The 23755-nt window shown below is 51.1% G+C and overlaps 3 protein-coding genes across 7 annotated transcripts in view; 2 read left to right on the forward strand and 1 right to left on the reverse strand.

Moving 5' to 3' along the window:
* The window catches only part of LOC122381639, a 50096-nt gene extending 43157 nt beyond the window's left edge, over positions 1 to 6939 (forward strand). For all 5 annotated transcript variants that reach the window (XM_043366047.1, XM_043366046.1, XM_043366048.1 and 2 more), the window contains 3 exons: positions 3587 to 3688; positions 4109 to 4189; positions 4724 to 6939. In XM_043366047.1, the coding sequence (XP_043221982.1) occupies positions 3587 to 3688; positions 4109 to 4189; positions 4724 to 4756 (216 nt within the window). In that variant the 3' untranslated portion in view covers positions 4757 to 6939. The remainder of the gene's footprint in view (positions 1 to 3586; positions 3689 to 4108; positions 4190 to 4723) is intronic.
* Positions 6940 to 7967: 1028 nt separating this feature from the next.
* LOC122381656 (CDP-diacylglycerol--inositol 3-phosphatidyltransferase-like) lies at positions 7968 to 10546 on the forward strand. Its single transcript, XM_043366072.1, has 2 exons — positions 7968 to 8215; positions 8700 to 10546. Exon 2 carries the CDS (start codon positions 8741 to 8743, stop codon positions 9380 to 9382), a length of 642 nt encoding a protein of 213 aa, XP_043222007.1. The 5' UTR covers positions 7968 to 8215; positions 8700 to 8740; the 3' UTR covers positions 9383 to 10546.
* Positions 10547 to 10943: 397 nt separating this feature from the next.
* LOC122381655 (7SK snRNA methylphosphate capping enzyme-like) lies at positions 10944 to 19396 on the reverse strand. The gene is made up of 10 exons (XM_043366071.1): positions 18867 to 19396; positions 16944 to 17147; positions 16512 to 16674; positions 15788 to 16083; positions 15083 to 15356; positions 14641 to 14796; positions 14193 to 14327; positions 13674 to 13892; positions 13221 to 13376; positions 10944 to 12919 (listed from the first exon to the last, which is right to left on the reverse strand). Exons 1-10 carry the CDS (start codon positions 18986 to 18988, stop codon positions 12593 to 12595), a joined length of 2052 nt encoding a protein of 683 aa, XP_043222006.1. The 5' UTR covers positions 18989 to 19396; the 3' UTR covers positions 10944 to 12592.
* Between the last annotated feature and the right edge of the window lie 4359 nt (positions 19397 to 23755).

The following is a 23755-nucleotide window of genomic DNA, read 5'->3' on the forward strand; positions in this document are numbered from 1 at the left end:
CAGCTCATGGGTGCAAATTAACACCCGACCCCCTCAGATTTTCTTCAAAATTGCGGTATAGGGTTATTCTGTGCCCAGAAGCCGAATCTGAGATTTTTAGACCTGTAGGAGCAACGGTTTTTGAGTTATAACATTGGGAAATTTTGGAAAGTTAAAAAACATCATTGTATTTTAGTAGCTATATCTAATCGAAAACTTTTTTTAAAATATAAAAATTATACATATTTGAACTCGCCACATCACAAGCTTTCAGATGGTATGCAAAAATTTTCAAAATTTTGAATTTTGAATTTTCAAAAAATTGTTCAAAAATTTCTTTCAAAGTTTTCAAAGTGTGGCCAGTTAAATAAAATTTATTTTTTTAGCTTTTATTAATGCTTAGGGTATTGAGAAACTATATTGTGAAAATTGGAGATAGGTATTTTTTATAAATATTTTATTTTATTTTTTTACTTTCTCCATGCCAATATACCATTTTGCTTTGATATGGTGCCGACGGTGCTATCTCGGGAACGGATGATCGTAGCGCGCCGGACGAGGCGGCAATGGAAAGATCTCAACAAGATGGATCTAGACATTGTCCGAATGTTGTTCTTAAAGGTCACGGGTCAGGTCAAGGTCAGGTCACGAAAGGTCATGATGAATAAAAAGGGATTATGTGCATGCGACACATGTTTTATGGGTTATTTTCCAATTCAAAGTCAATGGTGATGGGCATTTGACGATTCGGGACAAAATCAGGTCAGTTCAGGTCAGGTCACGGTCAGGTCAACCAATCCCTTGTTCAACGAAGGAAATACAACACACATTTTGGTGACCAGCTCGTTGAAATGTATTGGGCACACATATCACCAACAATACAGTGCACAGACAGCCACCATACAGACACACGGCAGGGGTGCTAGCAAGTCTACGCGGGCTCACTTTCGTCTTTTCGGTGCCCTACTGCGGTGCACTTTCACCAGTCGGCCTGGTCCCCCTGACAACTTTGAGACTCGCAGTGTCTCGTGGTTGACCGGAATAAAGCTGTGCAGACTATGCGTGCCTTTCACTGCCACCGCTTTGCTGAAACGCTCCTTGAGGTGTTCTGCAGCTTTTTCGACTTCGACCCTCGACACGAATACAAATTTCACTGTGTCTCGAATTTGTCACTTAAAAACTCAAACATTTTGGTCGCGTTTGTGATTTGCTCCCTTGTGGGCCTGCGTAGACTCTCGAGAGCGGTCGCTCTCTTCACGGTGCCTTCCACGCCGTTACATGCGCCTTTCCCGTGCGAGGAGGCAAAAAATTGCCAGTCGCAGTCTAGCCCAAAGTCACTTTTGTGAGCGCAGATATTTGAAAAGTTGAAGCGGTTTTTGTACTGTGCTGCTGAGCCGTCTGAAAAGTATCTGATTTTAGTTAAAGACGGAATTTTTTTCCTTCAGTCGTGGAATCAGAGTAGGCATCCTGGCAGTAATTTCTTGCTGCACGTGGTGACATTTCCAAGCACGAACGGTTCACACGCACTGTCGCATGCGGTGACTTTCGGAAGACTGGAATCCCCATCCCGCAACTGGCCCGCGCAGCCGTGACCAGCGACCAACGTCACCCTATGCGTTTATGGCACCCGATGATTTTATTGTGCTGTTTTGACCGCATGGACCGGCGCGTCGTCTGTCACCGCGCCAAGGCTCATTCGAGCGAGCCGAGCTCGCAGTGACTGGTCTGTCACAGGCGCAGATGATATAGCGATAGGTTTCGGGATGGGCCAAATGGAAATTTGGAAACGGAGACAAATGTAAAAATTATTCATTTCATTTCACTCATAACTCTAGTATAGCCATATATCATACAATTTTATTAGGTAGGTATTTTAATGCCGACATAGAAACAGCAACTTTACACATTGACCTTGGCATTGACCTAATCTGACCTGATTTGGTCCCGAATGGTCAAATGCCCATCACCATTGACTTGGAATCGGAAAATAACCCATAAAACATGTGTCGCATGTCCCTAATCCCTGTTTATTCATCATGACCTTTCGTGACATGATTTTGACCTTGACCTCACCTTGTGTTTGCATATTAACTGATTCACCGCCTTTATAAATATGTTGGACGCATGCTGTGCGATTTTCACATCGCTTCATCATTATGAAAGTGCCTCAGGAGCAGCCGGGGAATGAGAACCTGGAATTTTGGTCTTTGACCTGACCTTGACCTGACCCGTGACCTTTAAGAACAACATTCGGACAATGTCTAGATCCATCTCGTTGAGTTCTTTCCATTGCCGCCTCGTCCGGCGCGCTACGATCATCCGTTCCCGAGATAGCACCGTCGGCACCATATCAAAGCAAAATGGTATATTTACATGGAGAAAGTAAAAAAATAAAATAAAATATATATAAAAAATACCTATCTCTAATTTTCACAATTTAGTTTCCCAATACCCTAAGCATTAATTAAAGCTAAAAAAATAAATTTTATTTAACTGGCCACACTTTGAAAAATTTAAAAGAAATTTTTGAACAATTTTTTGAAAATTCAAAATTCAAAATTTTGAAAAAATTTACATATCGTCTGAAAGCTTGTGATGTGGCGAGTTCAAATATGTATAATTTTATATTTTAAAAAAGTTTTCGATTAGATATAGCTACTAAAATACAATGATGTTTTTTAACTTTCCAAAATTTCCCAATGTTATAACTCAAAAAAACCGTTGCTCCTACAGGTCTAAATATCTCAGATTCGGCTTCTGGGCACAGAATAACCCTATACAGCAATTTTGAAGAAAATCTGAGGGGGTCGGGTGTTATGCACCTGTTGAATCGTCCTGGAATGCCCCTGCTGTTACTACAATTTGAGAGCCTCTTAGTGTCCAAAGTTTGAATCATTTGCTGATATTTTTTTTTTGCACAAAATCAAAAATACCGGCATGCTACCGGCAAGACATGCCAGTTACCACGAATAAACCTGCGGTAGTGAAAAATTACCGGCATGCCGGTAGTGCGGTAGTGAAATTTTGCAACTCTAATTACGATCTACCGATCTCAGAACTCCCACAGAACTCAACATTCCGTGACATAGTCTCAGTAATCAGTAGCCTCCATCGCCGAGCCCACCGTGTTGTTTGGCCGTCATTTGCGCAACTGTCGTCTTCTGTCGTTCGGTATTACTGATACTGTGTCGTCTCTGTATCGATACTGACGCTGTGTGCCCGTCTCTGTATCGATACTAATGTGCAACCGTCATCTCTGTATCGATATTGACACTGTGTTCCCGTCTCTGTATCGATACTGACACTTTTATCCTCTATGTATCGATACTAATGTGCGCCCGTCATCTCTGTATCGATATTGACACTGTGTGTCGTCTCTGTATCAACACCGACGCTGTCTATCGTCTCTGTATCGATATTTACACTGTGTATCCGTCTCTGTATCGACATTTACGCTGCTTATCATCTCTGATTCGATACTGACCCTGTTTACCCTCCCTGTATCGATATTAATGTGCGCCCGTCATCTCTGTGTCGATACCGACGCTGTGCGTCCGTTGTCTCCGTGTTCACTGTCGCCGTGCACCCGTCGTCTCTGTGTTGACAGGGCACCAGGTCTGTGGCCACCCTGCTCTCGGCCTACGGCTGGCTGGCGCAGATGGTCGGCTTCAGCTCGTTCTTCTCTGCCTTTATCATCGGAGAGGCGGCGGTAAGTAGTCGTCAGCCACCGACCAGTGGGACGGTGTGGGAGGGTTGTAATGATCGGTGCGGCGTTGTTTTGAATGTGTTTCGATTTCAAGTTTCGTGTCCAGCGGCTGGGGAGTCTTGGTGTCCAGGGCTGGCGGGGAGGATCTCGGGCTGATGGGAACTGGGCAGGGTGTCGGTGGTGCAGAAGGTGACCTGACGGGACGGAGGCCGGATCACCTGTGCGATAGTGACCTCATATGGGCGATGGGGGAGCGTGCGGACGCCGCACGCCCTGGTGGAATCCCCCGACCGCCGGACGGCGCCGGCCAATCCCGGCGCCATGGGGAGCGTCTGGTGCCGATCTGCTCCGACTCCCCGCTGAGAGGCCCGGTCTGAGAGGCCCGGTGCCGCTCCGTCTGACGGTCCCCGTCTGTGTCGACAGTACGCCGGGAAGCTGGGCCCGCTGGAGGCCTCTAGTATCGGACAGCAGCTCTACCTGGTGTCCTGCCTCTCCCTGGCACTGGTGAGCCCCCCACGGCCGGTGGTCTGACGGGCAACGCGTGTTTCCATTTGAATGTTTCCATTTGACATTGTTAGGCAAGATCAGACTCAGGCAATCATAATGCAGAATCCTCACTGATGCGCTTCCTAGGCTTTGTTAGCTTATTTACTTATTGGGTTAGGTTAGAGCAGTTGACAGCAAGTAGACGATGAATAAGCATGCGAATTTTATTTTGTCTGAGTTACATAATACCCGAAATATAAGTCTCTTAGAAACAGTATTCTCTTAAAATAGCGCCGTAAAAAATGAAGGTGAAAACCGTTATCATGCGCCGATATGTTCTAATAAGTAAGGTACATATAACTTGCATGTAACATGTAAAATGCGTAGTTGATTTTTCTTACTTGATTTTTTTTTTTCATGTGCCGTAACACTCATGCTTGTCGCATAGATCCTTTACTTTTCCCGTACGTCGTCACCGATCCTTTTCTGCGGACACTGTGCTGTGAGCTGCTGTACTATGACGTGTTGACCTGTTGAATGTTTCGTTTCCAGGGTGTCTCTCCTCGCCCGCTGCAAGTGCAGTAGGAGGAACTCGCGTCGCGCCAACCTAGGCAACTTTCGAAGCCGTAGAACATTACGTCCTTGGCTTTATCATGGTGAAGAACATCTTTCTTTTTTAGATTTTCCTTGTAGACCATTGTACTTTCTTAGGAGGGGTAGTAAGTTTCCGCCTCGTAAAAATTATATTTTTCATCGTTCTTTTCCCAATGTTTTCCCAATGTTCAGGTGGTGGTAAGGTTCGTTTAAGATCGCTTGTGGACTCGGGTTGGATGCACTCCAGCTGATTGCACCAATGTCTCGAGACACCGGTTTTAGCAAAGATACATTTAAATAGCTTCTTAGCTCGCAGACGCAATGTTGCTAGGATTGTCTAGAAAGCGGACGGGAAAGGACGCTCTAACTTACTGACTAATTGGTGTGGTGTTTCTGTGTAGCAGTTTCTATTCATTTTCATCTCGTCCAGAGCTTATATTTAATTTTTTGCGATGTTATCTAGTCACGCGTCGTTACGCTCCTCAGTGAATCCGTTGATTACTCTGATCGCGCCTGTGATCACTGTAATATGTGCTGTAGAATCGGAGCTCATTGTCCGATCTCATGTATATCTTATCCCATGGGTGGCGTAGATTTCTCAAAGTCAATGAGCTGTGAATTCGGTGATTTGTTGATCGGCCCGGGGTGGCACTCAGTGTGGTCCTCGGCATATGTGATAATTGTACTATTGAGGCCGTCCGGTGGACCCCGTTTGCTTTGCGCCAGTCTGGCTCGTCCGTCGGTCACAGTTAGGTCGGTCTGGGTTTGCGGTCGGTCGAGCCGTTCAGTGCCCCGTCCGGCGGTCAGCCCGTCGCCTGCCGGCATCCCCCCTCCCCTCTCTGCACTTCAGCTGAGATGCAAGTTTGGTGGACAAACGGCGTTCAGATGACCAGCTCGTGCTGAGTTTTCAGCACCGCCTCTCACACCGTGTGGTGCGCGGCCGGGGCGGCAGTCGGTCACCGAATTTGGGAAAATCTTAGCACACAGCCGGCCAGTGGTCTTGTCGACCGGATCACTGGTCGATGCTGGTAGTCGCGCTGCATTCGGTGGTGGCTGGCCGCCCGCTCCGCACCATGCGTCGTGTCCCCAGCGTGGAGATGGTGCCGCCATCTCACCTGGGAGCCCGTGACACCTCCCCCCCTTCCCCCCCCCCCTCCCCCGGAACCGGGGCGACTGGGTGACCGCCGTCGGAGGGGCTGAATTAGCGGACCCGCAGCCGCCGCGGTCCGGCCGTTAGCGCCGCGCGGCCCGCCGCCATCCCATGCTCCCGCAGAGATGGGTGGTCTGCACGGACTCGGGACCACGGTCCAACGGAGCAGGGACCACGGTCCAATGGTCAGGATAGGTGGCTTTGCTGCCTCATCGGATTGTTTACAACGTACCGTTTCACGGACGATTTTTTCTATTAACTCTTGAAACTGTCATTTTGTGTTCGAGTCACTGTGTGTGGTAATCGACCCACACCAAACTTACATCTCCGCTGAAACACGTGACCACCTTGTCCTGTGGGACCGAGGCGGCGGGCTGGGGCCGGTCGGGGTAAGGTGCGGTTCACATCGTGTCCCGCTGACCAGCCCGCACCTGGCGGAGGTCTGTTCAGGTCGCGCCGACATGGGGTGAGCGTTTAGCTCGCGTCGGTTGCCCAGCTCCCGTGCTGATGGGAGTATGGTATCCTGGCGGGAAAGAACGGTACGCACCGGTCGGTGGAGCGAACAGACGCGAGCCATGAGGAGCGGGCGGGCGGCGGATGGCACTGGGTGAGAGCGACCAGCGCGTGGTGGGGTCCGATGTCGACTGCTGCTGGCGGGCGTAGACGATGACCGGCTATCTGCCAGTCACAGTGAACGTCGGCCCTGGGCCGCGCTCAACATCCCTCGGAACTTTGCGTCGGCTCGACCTACCGCAAACCGCCAACCGCCCGTGATCGTATGACGTCACCGTTTGGTGATCAGTGACGTCACTCTGCGGCCACCGGACGGCCCTCGCGAATGGTTTGTTGTGAATGACTGGCATGTGGACGGTGTAACGCGTTTGGGCCACAGGCCGCAACCCTGTGAGGGATTCACAAATGAGGAGCTGTACCGTGACGAGAATATTCATACGGAAATTGTTCTCGCTAGGATTGCGCTGTTCTGTTTCCATGTCTTCTCGCAGAATAAAACGCTTTCGTGCAAGTCTGTTTAATAAGACCGGGAACGGGGGCTGACCGGGAACTGGGCGGGGCACTGGAGTAGGTATCTTTTCGGTGTAAAGAGAGGTCCGCTGGCTGATATCAGCGGCCATAGATCAGTAGGCCATCTGTCAACCCGGCCGTGGTCGACCCTGCCATATGCTGGATACGGGATCCACCGGGTACCCAACTGTGGGTCAAATTAGCTCAATTCACCAGGCTGATGTATGTTGGTAAGCAGGCGCTCAGAACTACGATGCAATTAGAGGAGATTGCATCACTCTCGAAGTCGGGTTGCAGTCTAGCTTGCGGGGTTCCACAATTCAGAGGCCACACCAACTTCACTGACTTTTTCATCTCAGGTCACTCGACAATCTCCGAGGTCATTATGACGTCGGCCCTGTCCCGCGCTCATGACCGTCATAGGTGTCCCTTGTCAGGAAGAAAGGACCCTCCTTAAACCAGCTGATTGGCTGTGTCCACTTCACTCTACTTAAAATGCGTGTACATTTTTAATATGTATCGTCGTGCTAAGCAAGTCGTGCTACGAATTGATGGGACGAAATGCCTGTTGATTTTCTACTTCATTTATTTATATACCTATTTATTTATGTTTTTAGTTATGCCTTCAATAATAAAATATAGTAGCATATCTGCTGTCCAAGACATGCGCAGACGAGACATTTAGCTATGATCTTTGTGCTTTTTCGCATTTTGATACTGCTAGCGTTAACATTTATCAAGGGCATGCTTTTCAAAACTGATCTTGATTATCATCTGATTGCTACTTGCATGGATTAATTATCCAACATCGATCGTCGAGGATTGACTTTGCAATGAAATTAGGGATCAACTTTTTGAAAGATGATGGGATATATCTATATACTTATATACGGCCTTGGGCTCACAATCGATCACAGCAAATGCAGCATAAATAGAACATTTGGAGACTGTCGACTTGTGTACGCTTATTACGCTGCAGCGTGATTCACTAGAAGCCAAGGCTCGAAGCCATAGAAAAGGACGACGGTGAAAACAGGGCGCCTGGGGCGATTTGATCAAGGTTCGTGAAATTTACACGTGACGTTTGGCATATAGAAGGCCCTTGGAGCGGGAGCAGTTCCAAATGTCACGTGACTAATATGCCCTCCGGCGCCCTGTTTTCACCGGCGTCCATAGAAAACATAGAAAACGCGTTGCAGTCTTGGTACTTGGTAGTCGTCGTTGAATCGGTTGATTTCCACGTTTTGGGGCGGTGGCGTGGCCTGCGACGTTGCGAGGTACATGGAAGGTGATAGGTATTGTCACAGTGTATATAAATAGGTATCAGTATTGTAAGATGGTCTTAGTGAAATGTGATAGTTTTGTTTGATGGGGAACATCAGATGACCATCCCACCTTAACATTAGTTTTGAGTTGAGATAGCCAAATTGGTGGCCATGGCCTGCAAATACCGGTTTGGGCACTCACAACATCGAAAAATGCTAAACTTGCAGGTTTCGGATTATAAGGGGCTAATGCATTGGAATGCCCCCTTAGAATTTGTGTTCAGCGGAGATCTAACAATTTTTAAACCTTATACTAACATCTTTGTGAAGCAGTGGTGGTATATGCTGTTTGCGTGCAACGCAACATCTGCCGCAAATGCTGCACTTTCAAAATGAAGTTGCTAGGAACAGCGGAGATCCCAAAAATATATATCCTTCATTGTGCCCATCGTTTACCCTTCCAAGCTGCATTGTCACTGGATGACCTCTATTTCAGCTGTTTGACTCCATCCAGCAGTCGACCCGCGCCCGGCCACCATGGATAACGTGTATCTGTTCGTGCCAAACCTGATCGGGTACGCGCGCGTGGTGCTGGCGCTGCTCTCGCTATGGTTCATGGCGGAGCGGCACGCGGCGGCGGCGGCGTGTTACGTCATCAGCGGCCTGCTGGACGCCCTGGACGGACACGCGGCGCGCCTGCTGAACCAGAGCAGCCAGTTCGGCGCCATGCTGGACCAGCTGACGGACCGGTGCGCCACCATGTGCCTGCTGGCCTGTCTGTGCGCCTTCTACCCGCAGCACATGTTCTGGTTCCAGCTGAGCATGGCTATCGACATCTCGTGCCACTGGATCCACCTGCACGTGACCACGCTGCGCGGCCGCACCAGCCACAAGACCATCGGCGGCGAGGGCTCGGCACTGCTGCGCCTCTACTACTCCTCGCGGCCGGTGCTGTTCTTCATGTGCGCCGGCAACGAGCTCTTCTACTCGATGTTGTACCTGCTGCACTTCACCGAGGGCCCGACGCTGCTCGGACTGGGCCTGGTGCGCGCGCTGGTCGTTCTCTCCGCGCCTGTGGCCGTTGTTAAGTCGGGCATCGCTCTCGTCCAGGGCTACGGCGCCTGGGTCGAGCTCGGCCGCAAAGACATGGAGGACCGGGCGGCCGCCAAGGCGCACTAGACGCCCGCGCGGGCGGGCAGCAGCGGCCCGGTCTGCTGTGAGATCAAACGGGCGCGCCGACTGGGCGAGGGTGTCCGCGCGCCGCCGCCGCCACGGCCTCTCCCGGCCCTAGCAGGGTGCTGTTCAGTGTTGTGTTGTGATCCTCCGGCCAATGTATCGTAGTGGCGCCGCGGAGCCAGGAGAGCTCGTTAGATGAGGAACTGTTAACTGTTAACGTAGGTCTGTCGCCGAACTGTGCTGTGGTTTAGCCTGGCGTTTACTGTAGAACTAATGTCGTTTATCTACGGGAAAGTGTTATGCTCCGTTTTGCTGCCATTGAAAGACGAAAGTGAGCGAAATATTTTGTGTTGCTTCTGGGTTAAACAACCTCATATTCTATTACTTCGAAATGCATTTGATCGTTCATTCCTGCAAACTCTACCCCTACAAACTCTTGGAATCCATTTTACGATTTATCAAGTGACTCGTTTGACTTTTTCACAGATGCTCTCTTCCATGCGTTAAAGGTGTGTCCGCTGTTTGTCCGGATTAGGTCGTAATTACCATAACTTTTTCGCTCTCTGATCTCATTGTTTCCCGCCATAAATTTGTTCTTAAAAGCCTCGCGTTCACTAGAAATGTGTAGATCGGTGTTGAATGGCTGAACTCAGCAATGAACTTAGCAATGGGCATTTGTTAGTCCCGTCGAGTGTCGTTTTCGCGTCATGGACATTCGTCTATGTTCTAGAACAAAGATGGTCTACCGACCACTTATCCATATTATGAACACTTAAACGAAGACATCTACATGTGTGTCATACATAGTCGGGTATTTCTGCTTTATTTTCCGCACTCATAGTGCATGCATTAATACTGGATGTTCCGCGCCCACCTGCTCGCGGCTATTGGACATTAAATTCATACGACACCGCTAGCGATATTTAAAGTATCTCTGAATTGCATGACTATTTACACTACTGTTGTTCATCAGTATGCCTACAGTATTTAATGCGTATATAGGTTCATACTTAAGTCACGGCTGTCTGTTCTTGACATTTGATGAGTGTTCGCGTATCCCAACTCTTGGACGCCTGTAGGCATGTTTCGTTGTGATGGCATTGCTTTGTCTCAGACCGACCTTGCTGCAATTAGCGATGGATGTGATAAATACAGAACGACGAAAGAGCGATGGCTCTTAGTGAATATGTATCCGGTATCGTGTGATCTTCTCACGCCACATACCTGAACTGCTAAGTTATAGAACGCATTTGAAATGCAGTGATAACGCGCGAGTTATGACGTTGGGTCCCGAATGCATAACGCATATTGTTGCGGATTGCGGAGTATTTCGACATTAGTGCACACAGTGGTTGCTGATAAATGGCAATCTGAAATTCTAATGAGTTACTGGGTCGGGCGCCAGTCGGACCACAGTAAAGGGGGAGGACTTTGAAGGTTATTTCGGCCGTCTTTTTGCGAACCCCGCAGAATCTCGCCTGTTTTCCCCACATTGAGCGCTATCAAACTAAATGGAAATTAGTGAAAACCTGGCTCCGGCACCCCGATCCGCTCGTCAGTACTCGTCGGTCGGCTTGGAGCGCCGTGTATTGGACACCGCGGCGAGTCATCAGAAAACAGTCACAGTCTGCGGACCGAGCGGTCGGCGGTCGGCGGCCCGCCCGCTGCGTGCATAGCACCGCCACGCGTTATTGCGAGCAGTATTGTCAACAGGTGGCTCACAGTCCATCACCGGTCTCCTGGTCCGGCGGCGGACCACAGTGACCGGAGACTAATCGGTCCGGTGAGGGACCAACACGGCCCGCGCCGGAAACAGCCCGGCAGCGGCACAGCACTGTAAGATAAAACAACGCGCCGGCCGCACACAGCCTGCGCGGGCGCCACGTCTGCAAAACAATAAGAGATCCAGGCGACGGCTCATGCTAAAAACGTCCCGAGATCCCGGTAGCGTGCCGCCAAGGAGCAGCTGTCACCACCGGCCACTACTGCGCTCACTCACGCCCCTTGCTGTACTGTACCGTCCCTGACGCTGCGTCTGCCTGCCTCCGCTGCCGAGCCAACTCAGCCGGCCACGCACGGTCTCAGCAGACAGGCGAGGGGCTTCACTTCTCATTGCCGCTAAAAGGGATTTTAGGACAAGCCAATGATTGTCGAGAAAGGGTGCTCAGATCATCGACCATTGTCTCTTTGGAAGCCACGAAACAAAAGCGTGGCGCAATGCAAATGAGCGATTCCAAAAATCAGCACAGTTATTCAAAGTGTGCCTACTAAATACATCAGGATGACCAACATATTGGTCGGTTCAATGCCCACATTCCTTCTTTAAAAACATTTATGTAGAAATCCCTCTGGAGCAATGAGACGAGAAGACCCTAATACCATTCACAACTCTCGTTTACAATGGCGGTACAATCACTCGACATCACCGTGGACTATTCACCCCCGACTCGACGCTCCGTCCCAGTCATCCTGCTCTCAGCCCTCCCTCATTGGGTCACAGCTCGTAGCTGCTACAGCCAGGGGTCAGGTCACCCAGCGGGCTTCGATAGCTCAGTGACCGGACACGAGCCGCGCGGTCGACGCCGCCCCTGTGTATACCGCTGATAAAGCCGATTCATCGGCAACTTCCTGTGGCGAATGAGTCCTTTTGTCAACTGATCACACGGTCGGCACGGACGACTGACAGTGCCGACGACGATCAACAGACTGATAACGTAATGTCGGAGCGGTCACAATCCATGGAGCGCTGGCGACAGATGAATTGTCACCTCCATAAGTGTGATGGGTTGTTGTTGGATTAGGGCGCATAGCCTCTTGGGCCCGAAGCATCCAACAGTTTGCCTTCAAGCGCGTTCCTTCCATGAAGGTGCGATAGGCTTGACGTTTATCTGCGCCGAGCTTTCTGCGCACGCCTGCACAAACCTTCTGTAGTTGAACACTTTGTCAACTAAGTCATTGTCTGCAGCACCGGGCCCGGCGTCTCCCGCGCGGCTCGTGCCCGACCTCCGCCCCTCAAACCTCATCACTCATCGCGGCACGCACCGTCGACGCATCCCTCCCCACGGCCCGTCGGTCTCTCAGACACACACACAGAGCCAGCACACAGCTCATCCCGCTCCCTGGCCACCCGGCGACACTCGCAGCGCGGCGCTTTGTACTTCTCCTTCCGTACAGCCAGATGAGCACCAAAGAGCGTCCGGCGGAGGCGCCGCTTCACCGAGACTCGGCCGCAGTCTGAGCTCCCGCCGCGCTCTCAGTCCGCCCCTGCGCCGCCGGAGCGGGGCAGCTCTGCGGTCCGTCCCCCGCCGCCGGAGCGGGGTGGTCAGACGCACTGGAAGGGCCGCTCGGACCGGACACCACTTCTGCAGCGCCACTCTCCGCGGACGGCGGCACTGACGCCGTGTCCGTGTCCATGGCAACCAAGGCTGGCGTCTTCTCCGCCGGCGTCACCGTGGTATCCATGGCAACAGTCGCTGCCGGAGGCGCAGCTTCCGTTGTCTCCATCGAGGTGACTGTCGAGGTGGCCGGCGGCTCCTTCGCCTGGAACGAAAGAATGCCGTTAAACTGACAGAGGTAGAACCCGATTAAAGAATTGACCAAACAAAGACATGTCCTATACAGACACTGACAATACAGACGCATAATGTCATATACATATAATGACAATATATACAGACAATACAGTAAAATAAGAACACACTCAAGTTCATAAGCACTTAACCAAATCTGCACGGGTCCAAGCATTCCAGCGACCCAGCAAAATACCTGCACCACACTGTGCAGTACACGTCTTCACCCCTCCCACCGCCGCCCCGCCCGGCCCGTAGAGCGCGCCGCGTACCTTCGTGAAGAGCTGCAGCTGTCGGCTGAAGCCGTGAGAGCTGTGGTGCGGCCGGCCGACCGTCTGGTAGCGCTCGAACCCGATCTCGTTGATCAGCAGGTCGGGGAAGTTCTCCGGCCGAAGACGGATCTGATGGTAGTTCTCCCAGATCCGCTTCTGAAAGCATTAAGACAAACAAACACTTCAATTTTATGCAATAAACTAACCATATAAAAGTAACATATCTCCTGGGAACCTTACAGTAAACCGAGGTTACTGCTAAATAGGACCATCGTAAAATAACAGCCCTAGACTCGAGTTCCACTTGATACTCTTCCACCAGCATTATATTCAGCACTTACGAAGCACATCATTATGCGCTATCTCACATAGTGTCATACATAGTGTCATCGACATCAGCCAACATAAGCTTCCATACAATGACCCTTCACGCTATCCCCGCCCGGCACTCACGGTGAGTTTCTTCTTTTTGACGTAGCTGGGCCAGGGCTGCGGCTCCAGCAGCAGCCGGCCGCCGGGCCTCAGGCTCAGGAAGGCGCGCCGGAAGAAGCGGCGGATGCCGGCGTCCCCGAAGTTGAGGTGGATCCACTTGGTAATGCTCAGACAGAGGACCGTGTCAAACTCTGGCTTCACCGTGTCCAGGAGAGCGTCAGACTCCAGTACAAAATTAGCCTGGAGGGAGAGGTGGAAGGCAGGTCAGAAAGAGCGGTACTCGGACCAAGACGGGTGATCACTTCGTAACATTGCCGAAGTTGTACAGAGTAACAGTGCAAGACCCAAGGGCTAATGAAGGATTGAACGCACGAACAAAAAAATTAAGGCCATTAATATCTATCTCTAAGCGTCATGCAACCCAAACCATACCTCGTTAGCATGACCATTTATCATGACATTTAAACGCCACAGACAACCGTTCTGTGTCCGAGGGGACCAGCAGCTGACAGCGGGCGTCACCCCTCCCCTCCTACTCACGTGCTGGAAGGAGACGTTGCGCGGGAACTGTGTGCCTGGCGCCTTGTGCGCCGGCCTCAGGTCCCCGTACAGCGACTGCATGCTGGCCGGAAAGCCATCCGCTCGCTGGTAGTGCTTCACGTTCCGGCGAGCCGCCTGGCGGGCACACGGCGAAACTCAGTCATATCCACACACCGCCACACAACGCTCAGCGCCACGGAGGCACAGACAGCCGAAACTAAATCACCAACTGACCAGCTAATCATACAGCCAGGCTCATCTGCACGTCACAGATGGACCGATCAAAACAATGAAAAACAGAGTACTTAGGTGATCTTACGACACATTCCTAATGTTACACCCTGGACTAACACGACACAAGTATCACATACAAACACACTCATCTAATAATTTAAGTCAGACGAAACACACACACACAAACACAAGAATCCAGCGCGCCCGTGCCTACCTTGATGAGGCTGCTGTCGATGTCGACGCCCACGCAGCGGCGCGGCTGGTAGTCCCTGGCCACGGTCAGGGTGACGTGGCCGACGTTACAGCCCACGTCCAGCACGTCCAGACCACTGAACCACTCGCGCTTCAGCCAGCTGAGACGAGAGTCCGCCTGGAGAGCGAGGAGAGGGTCAGTGGGGCGGAGCGAGGGTACAAAGCGGGGAGAAACGGTCACCAATCTGGGCACAGGGAGGAGGAAATGAAATGGCTTTAGCGTCAGATGTGCAGGAAATTTGTGTCGATAATTCTCTAAATAGCATATCAAGAATAACACCAACAACTTCTCACAAGTAATTATGACTGCCGTTTCAAAGCGTAGCATTCGTCTGCAGACCTGGTGCTGAATTAAAACAAACGACAATTAAAACGAACGCGTGGCCGCCACCTTCTCCACTCACCAGGCCGGGCTCCGGGTTACGGTAGCCGTAGTACCGATTATAGTTCCCGTACTGGAAGGCCTCGTCACGCGGCCGGAATACGGGCATCTCTGGCGGCGCGGGGCCGGCGCGGGCGAACGGGGCCGGCCGGCCGCCGGGCTGCGGCAGCGCCGGGGACACCACCTCGTCCGAGGAGCGGCGGCTGGTGGTGGGCCGCGCCGGCCGTGCCACCGGGCTGGCCACGGCGGCGGTGCTGCTGGGGATCGGCGCCGGCTCCACCGAGACACACAGGCTGCTGCGGAGGGAGAGCGGGAGGAGTTAGAGGGGGAACAGAGTGTAGAGAGTGAAGACAGAGGTTAGGTGGGGGGGGGGTCTGTGGGGTTAGTGGGAGGGCCAATGAGGCCAGTGTCTGGGGACTGTTAATGCGGGTCGGTGGGAGCAGGTCAGCTGAACGTTTGTTTATTAATATGTTAGTCAGCCAATCAAGTATTTTAATTAAAACCGTCATTTACATCGTCACCAAGCACTCAGCAACAAGAGCTTGTGAACGGAAACTTTACTGAGGCAATGACGTCACAGTTGACGGAGCCCGCCACACCCAGCCTGCCAAATTAATTCACAGTCACACGCCACTCACTTGTACCACACCTTCCGACACTAGCCATGGCAGCCGACTCTCAGCCCTAGCCCCACGTCCTCCGCTCGTCCCCGCTGCAGTCAGCTTACCTCGGTCTGACAGCGGCGTCCACCGCATCAGTGGGGACAGCATCGGGAGCGCCGGCGGCGGCAGAGGCCACGGGCGCCGTCTCCACAGTCTCGGCGGCCGGGGCGGAGGCCGGGGCCGGCGCCGGCGCGGCGGAGCACGCCGAGAAGTTGAGCTCTCCGGTGGTCACGGGCGCGGACACGGGGGTCAGCAGGGCGGTCGTGTCGCCGTCAGAGGACGAGCGCGCCGCAGACGACTCCGAGAGAGAGCGCCCGGCCGGCTCGGAGGCGCCGTGACCCGACAGCTGCTTCCTCCGCCTCTGCACGGAGGAAGAGGAACGGGGTCAGACGAGCGGCAGCAAAAGCAACAGCAGTGTGGCGAGGTGCATCATCACAGCAATGGACTTTTCTACCATTAAATGGTCTTGGCAAAACAGCCTTCCCTAAAAAATGATACCACTCATAGACCGTGAAATGTAAAAACTCAAATTATATTGGCCAGTTCTGCTCCAAATAACCTAACAGAAAGATGCAATGGCTTTCCTAGCTCATTCATTCATTCATTTGTGCACCCATTTCTTCATTCATTCATTCATTCATTCATTCATTCATTCATTCATTCATTCATTCATTCATTCACCCACCCACCCACCCATTCATTCATTCATTCATTCATTCATTCATTCATTCATTCATTCATTCATTCATTCATTCGTTCGTTCATTCATTTGTTCGTTCGTTCACTTACCTTGCACCTCTTGCGCCGCTGAGCGGCCGGCGAGAGCAGCGAGTCCGGCCCGTTGAGGCCGAGCGGGTCGCTAATGTCCGGAGGGATGATGACCTCGATCGGCTCCTTGCGATACTTGGGCGTCGGCATGGGCGACGACACGGGCGTGTTGGCGTTGGCGATCCTGGGGGAGGCGAGGGTGGACGGCGTCAGAGCAGCGGAAGGTGGAGAGATCGGATGACCAGGAGGAGCGGGGGACGATCGATGTTTGCGGTAAAATCGCTTGGCATAGTGAGAGAAGAAAGCTTTGAGTGAAACTCGCAAATTTGACCGCTAAAAATATCAAATAATGAGGTTTGTGAAGGACGTCATGCTTCGTGACCATCTATGCTTCCGGCAACATCACTAGAGCATGACAAAGTAATCACGACTATGATACAAGAATGGCCTTACCTGTTGGCCTCCTCGTCGTTCAGACTGCCCAGGTTGAGTGGGTCGCAGATGTTGCCGCCCAACAGGAACTTGGTGGGCGGCACGATGCCCTTCCTGCGCCGCTTCAGGCCGCGCCAGTCGCCGTGCATGCTCCAGCTGCGTTTGCGCATCAGCCGCTGGTTGGAGGCGGTTCTCTCGGAGTGGCCCCCATGGCCACTGTTCCGTCTGTCGGGGAGGAAGGGAGGACTCCGTCAGACTAACAGGGCCTCTGTTCCGTCTGTCGGTGGGGAGAGCGAGGGATTGAAGTGTCTGTTGGAGGTGAGGCATTAGTCAGAGGTTAGGGAGAGGCATCTGTTGGGGGATGGGGTATTAATCAGAGGCCAGGCAGGGATATCTGATGGGGAGGGCTGGCATTGTTAAAATAGGGATGGGTGTCTGTTCTGTTGGGGAGGGAGGCATTAGTCAAAGGTTAGGCAGGGATGTCTGTTGGGGGAGGCATTAATCAGAGGTTAGGGAGGGGTGTGTGTTGGGGAGCCGAGTGTTGGTCAGAGGTTAGGACCATTAATCCATTGAAAAAATGGGCCAATCAGGAAATGATTTGGAGAATCTATAGAAAAGACCTAGCTTTCATGCTAAAAAAAAAATCCATGGGTCAGTTATGATGCATGGACAAAGACAAGTCGATATGCATTGTCCAGGAGGGTGGTTGCCCTCTACTATGCTGAGCAGTCAATTTCAAAGAAATTATTTGAATGTAAAAAAGATGTTTTTGTAGATTCAATTCTATATTGTAGGTAGAGTAATTTTAGAATGGCAAAGCTTGTAGGTACCAGACACTGCAAACAATCATAAAATAACTGATAGGAAAAGTTCACTAGTGCATTTGGCTTAGAGATAATACCAGTATAACGCCTTTTGGGGCGACTAACGGAGCGAGCGAGAGGGTGGGCCTTGCACGTGCGAAATTGCGAGGGGGTACCTCCAACTGACTTGTGCACGGCACCCTACTAACTGGTCTCTAGCGATGTGCCAAATTTGGGCACAATCGGCCCAGCCGTTCTCGAGATCTGGAAGCGGCACCCTGCACGTGCGCACGTGCAAAATGGGTCCCAACTGACTTGTGCACGGCACCCTACTAACCGGTCCCTATCCGTGTACCAAATTTGAGCGCAATCGGTCCAGCCGTTCTCGAGATCTGGAAACGACCCCTGCACGTGCGCACGTGCAGCAGCACCCCAACTCTGGCACATGGATATGCATTGCCTAGTGGGTGCCTACCTACATGCCAACTTTCAGCGCAATCGGCCCAGTAGTTACCGAGATATTGCAACAATTACAAAAGTGACACCTCTTCGTTTTGCACGTGGCACGTGCATAAGGGGTCACCCACATGCATCGGGAATAGTGCAATACTTGGTAGAAGGAATGAAGCTACCCTACAAAAATTACCGCATGTAAATCGGTCAAGTGGTTGCTGAGATATAAGCCTCGCAAAAGCGTGACCACGGCCGGCCGGCCGGCCGGCCGGCCGGCCGCTCATACTCAGAAATTTCCGTTAATCTAAGGAAAGACTACGCTCGCTTCGCTCGCTCCGTAATCAGAAAGTTGTAGCCCCTCTCAGCTTAGCATCTAGACAGGCATGTTAAAATCAAGTGAAATGCATTTGAGGAACACTGGAAAAATATTCTATTTTATGGTGAACATTGCATGTAAATAGAGGATGGCAAAAGCAGGAAACTTCGAAGTGCACCAGAAAGAATGGAGCAGTCATGGATATTTAATTTGTAATTTATGAAATGGAAGAGCACTGAATAAATAAATAATTTTTTCTTCAAAGCCTTGAGACAGATCCAAATACAGGTTGAGTTTGACAGACACCTGAAAAATACCAGATTGACATTGACATTGACAGAATGAGATTGACAAATAACAGGTTGAACTCACCTGGCAAAAGCCTCAAAACGACGTCCACCATCATGACCATTGAAAGCTTGCTTGCTTGTCGCCACTGGTGAAGTCACATGATTGTGATCTTGAGGAGGGATACTGATTCCCACAGATGCCATTTTTACGGGCTTTGGTCAGCTCATCAAATATTTTCAGTTCCTACCAATCACGAACTCCCGGCACACGAGCACCCGCCGGCAGCCCACAGCACAACTTGAACTCGCGATCCCACGCGGCTCTGTTTACGTTGGTTTTTACTTCTCTGTCTGGGAAGTTGCATTCGACGACTTCGCACGCGCGCATGCGCGTTACCACCAGATGGCAACGCCCTGTGCCGAGTTAGAAGCCCGAAAAACCAATTTCTTCTTTTACAGCAGCTGCTAGATGATCAGATCTTACACAACAGACTGCAGGGAATCCGGAAGGTCCGAAATCTAAACGATTTCTGTCCTGGCTTTCTGAAGCACAAACAATGTCTCCGAGCACCCTCAACCGACCGATGCGCGAAGTCGACTGCCGCCGATCAGCTTTGTTGCCGTTTGGTTGCGTTTGGTCTAAAAGTGTACCTGGTGTAAAAGTGTACCATGATGGAGCGGGCGCCACTGCACCCGTGATGCGGCCTGATGCGGCCGACCCTCGGCGTGCCACAGCATGTTTGGGGCGCCGATGGACCCATTCAGAACCGGAAAAATGCTGGTGATTAGAGGTGGCAAAATGTTGACCCGAGGACCCGGTCCAAAGAAATGAGAACCCAAGGCCCTATACAGCCCTATAGAGAACCAGTCTGAACTCTGAACCCATATGGGTCCAGACCGGTTCCTGTAAATACTAAATTTTCTGACGGGTCCAACCGGATCCAACCATAACCCGTACATATTGCACACTACAAATGCTTGCAAAATATGAAGTGAATGAAAACGAAAACATTTGCTCATGTATGTTTCTCTGCACACCAGTGGCGCAGCCAGGGGGGTCAGAGGGTCAGCTGACCCCCCCCCCCCCGAAATTTCTGTCAGGGGCCCGCTCGAGAGAGAGAGAGAGAGAGAGAGAGAGAGAGAGAGAGAGAGAGAGAGAGAGAGAGAGAGAGAGAGAGAGAGAGAGAGAGAGAGAGAGAAAGAGAGAGGGAGGAGAGAGGTCCTAATCTAATCGGACGAGCCCGCTTCGAGAAATGCCTAATGGGACACACGGGTGAGTGGTCGACCTGGGGCCCCAGGTGGACGCCGGACGGGGCCCCCGGGACCCTGGAAGAACGGGCCCGGGCCCCCCGTGGATGGGTCCAGGCCCCCGGGAGAACGGGCCCCGGTCTCCCGGGAGAACTGAAAGCCTCTTTCAGAGGCTTTCAGAGAGAGGTGTTCCTTATGTGTACCTAAGATTGCTTGCGTTCTGGTACCAAGAGCAAGAAATGGTCATTAAATGGGGATCCACTTTTTCAGAAAAGTTTAAAGTGTCCAATGGTGTCCGGCAGGGAGGTATCTTGTCACCTCCCCTTTTCAACGTGTTTATAGATGAGTTGTCTAGCAGATTAATTGGAAAAGGGCCACCTTCGTGAAAAATGAAGATATCGTTGTTTTTTATTTTGACATTATTATTTTTCATTTTCTTTTTAAAACTGGTGCCAGAAGTGCACAATTCGCTAAAAAGTATTTAAAACTATTTAACATATTGGTACTATGTTGATACTCTCTACGGCACCTACAGTATGATGGCATAGCGATGACGTCACACTCAAGCCAATCAGCGTTCAGAAGACAGACTCGTCGGATTGTGTCAGATAAGCTGATTGGTTAAAGCTGAGCTGGTTGGAGCTGATTGGTAAAAAACCAAAGCCTCGCCGCGGGTGGCTGTATTGTCGGATAAGAACGCATTCCTGGGATAAGGACGCATTCCTGGCGTATTTTCTTTTAAAATTGCCGATAACTACGAATGGAGGCCGAAATCGGCCGTAAGGATGTAGACAGATAGGTTTTCGGACACGGGCTACAAGATGGCTATCTCAGTTTCAATCTCCATGTTAAAGGTGGCCCTTTTCCTTTAAATGAAAAGGGCATAGGTTGTCTTATAGGTCGGAAATTGGTCAATCACTTGATGTATGCTGATGATGTGGTGCTTATCTCTCCATCAAGTGCAGGGATGCAAAAACTGTTGAATGTTTGCCATGAATTTGGTATGGCAAATGATGTTGTGTATAATAGTTCAAAGAGTGTTGCAATATCATGTAGGTCGAAGGGGATGAGGAATGTCAAAATACCTGATAGTTTATGTTAGGGCCCATGCCGTTAGTATGTGTTGATAAAGTTAAATATCTTGGGCATATCATAGAGGAAGACATGACTGATGATCTAGATATTGCCAATCAGAACAAAGGTTTATTTGTCAGAGGGAATATGATCATAAGGATGTTTCACATGTATATTCCCAGTAAACATGCCGACGTCGGCCCGACGTCGGGCCGAGGCTCGGCCCGACGTCGGCCCAACGTCGGTTCAACCTCGGCCCGACATCGGCGGGACATCGGATATGCCCGCATGTTCCGACGTCCAGCCGAAGTCCAGCCGACGTCGAGCCGACGTCGGGCCGAGGTCGTTTGCCGAGGTTGACGAGATCGTTTGTCGTTGGACCGACGGGGCCGACGTCGGCATGTTTATTGGGACAACGCGCCAAAAATATCAACCGACGGCGGGATTCGAGCCCCCCAGTCGCCGACGTCGGCATGTTTACTGGGACAACACGCCAAAAGCATCATCCGGCGATGGGATTCGAACCCCGTGTCATTTGAACGCGATGTTAGTGCGCTAACCACTACACCACGCAGCCAGATAGCGGATTTAGTTTGTTTTGTTGGGTTATGCCCTTTCGGTCTGACAAGACCATTTCAGAGCCGGAAGGATGATAGGATGGAGACATTGGTCTTCTTGGCGAGCACCCTGGGTCCAGTTCATATAGAGTCCCTGGTCCCATTGCTGTTACGTGACACTAATTGGAAAGGGCGACCCCACAATGGATTCATATAGCCACTCTTACACACCTGCACCAACGTTTCCCAAAGTGTCCCTTTGATAAGTGGCACTTTGGCAAAGTGACACTTGCCGATTGGCCTTTCTATATGAACTGGGCCCGGCCCTGGTGCGTTGCCGGGGCTGAGCCTGACCAAATGATAGGCCGAGCAGCCCCCAAGCACTCACCGCACCCGGCTACGGGCGAGCTCGGCTTACGGGCAATCCCAAATGGGATAAAGTTTCCCGTCCAGTCCGGGTCAGGGGGTTGCGGCGTGGAGGAAGATTTGAGTTTCCTGAGGATATTTTGAATACATAAGCTCTTTATGAAACATGAAACATGTATTTTATATTATTTTAACGGTCAAAACAACGGCCGATGTCGGTCCGACGTCGCCCCGACGTTGGCCCGACGTCGGCTGGACCTCAGCAATTGATCTCGGTCCGACGTCGGCCCGACGTCGGCTGGACCTCGGCTGGACATCGGTACATGCGGGCATATCCGACATCCAGCCGACGTCGTACCGAGGTTGGACCGACGTCGGGCCGACGTCGGCATGCTGATGCCGAGTTGCCGACGTCGGGCCGACGTCGGCATGTTTACTGGGTTGTAGATGTCAAACTGAAACTATTTGAGACTTACTGTTCATCGATGTACTGTGCACACCTGTGGTGGAACTATAGGAAGGCAACTATGAATCGACTCATTGTGAGCTATCACAACCTTCTTAAACGACTTGTCGGGTTATCTAAATTTGAGAGTACGAGTATGACATGTGCAATGTGCATATTTTAGAGTGCTGAATTGTGAAAGCGTGTTCAGGAAACTTATTTATAAGTTTCTGAGAAGACTTGAAGAGAGCCCCAATAGCATCATTGAAGCAATCAATTCAGGGGATCTCCGTTTCAGATCAAAACTGAAACGTTTTTGGCTCAGTAAGCTCTATTGTCATGCTGTGCTACAGTGAATGTGCATCGACTGGGAGTGTGCCTTAAAGTCGATGTTTGTTGTTGTTCATCCATCATCCATAGTGGTACATCCATCATCAACTCATAGCAATGGACTGTTAGTCTGGAATACAAATCTATCTATCTATCTATCTATCTATCTATCTATCTAACTGGCCCGGGCTACTGGGAGAACGGGCCCGGGCCCCCGGGAGAACGGGCCCCGGGTGGACGGGGCCCGGACCCCCGGGTGGATGGGGCCCGGACCCCCGGATGGATGGGGCCCTGGCCCCGGGTGGACGGCGCTCGGAGCCCCAGGTGGACGTGGCCCGGGTCCCCGTGTGGATAGGGCCCGGCCCGGCCCCCGTGAGGATAGGGCCCGGGCCCCGGTTGAGTGGGGCCCGCTAGGGTGACCCGCTTGCTCCGCAACGCGAATAAGGGGTATTTTCGATCGGTGAGCGTTTGCTTGGTCTTGTGTCCGTGGGTTATGTATTCATTTCGGTCGATTGCTTTTTGACGCGTTGCCCGTTGGCTAAGCATTTTGGTTTGGGAAAAAATATCCATCGCATCGAGGTGCTCGTGTCTGATAATCATGCGTTCTGCTATAGAACATGTCATGTGTAGTTTATAACAAAGGTTGACGTAGATTATTAAAAAATGAAAGCCATCGATGAATTACTATGTGGAGGTTTGAAACATTTATTGCTCGTCCTGCAAAAGCGATGATTGGATTTTGGACAAAATTGAATGCTCTTTTCAACTATGCCATTTTCAACTGTCAAACGTACCAGGTTATGCAGAAAATCCCGTGTAATTAAGTAAGTCATTAACAAATACCATTTTCTCCAGCGAATTGTTCCACCTTGTTTTTGATCAATTAGCTTTTCACAATTTTTCCATGAGGTACATTTCTTTGCCAACAGGCGTTGTTTGAACCCACTCCGT

The sequence above is a fragment of the Amphibalanus amphitrite genome, unplaced genomic scaffold (genome assembly GCF_019059575.1).
Source record: "Amphibalanus amphitrite isolate SeventyFive unplaced genomic scaffold, NRLGWU_Aamphi_draft 000124F_arrow, whole genome shotgun sequence".
Classification (NCBI taxonomy): Eukaryota; Metazoa; Arthropoda; class Thecostraca; order Balanomorpha; family Balanidae; genus Amphibalanus; species Amphibalanus amphitrite.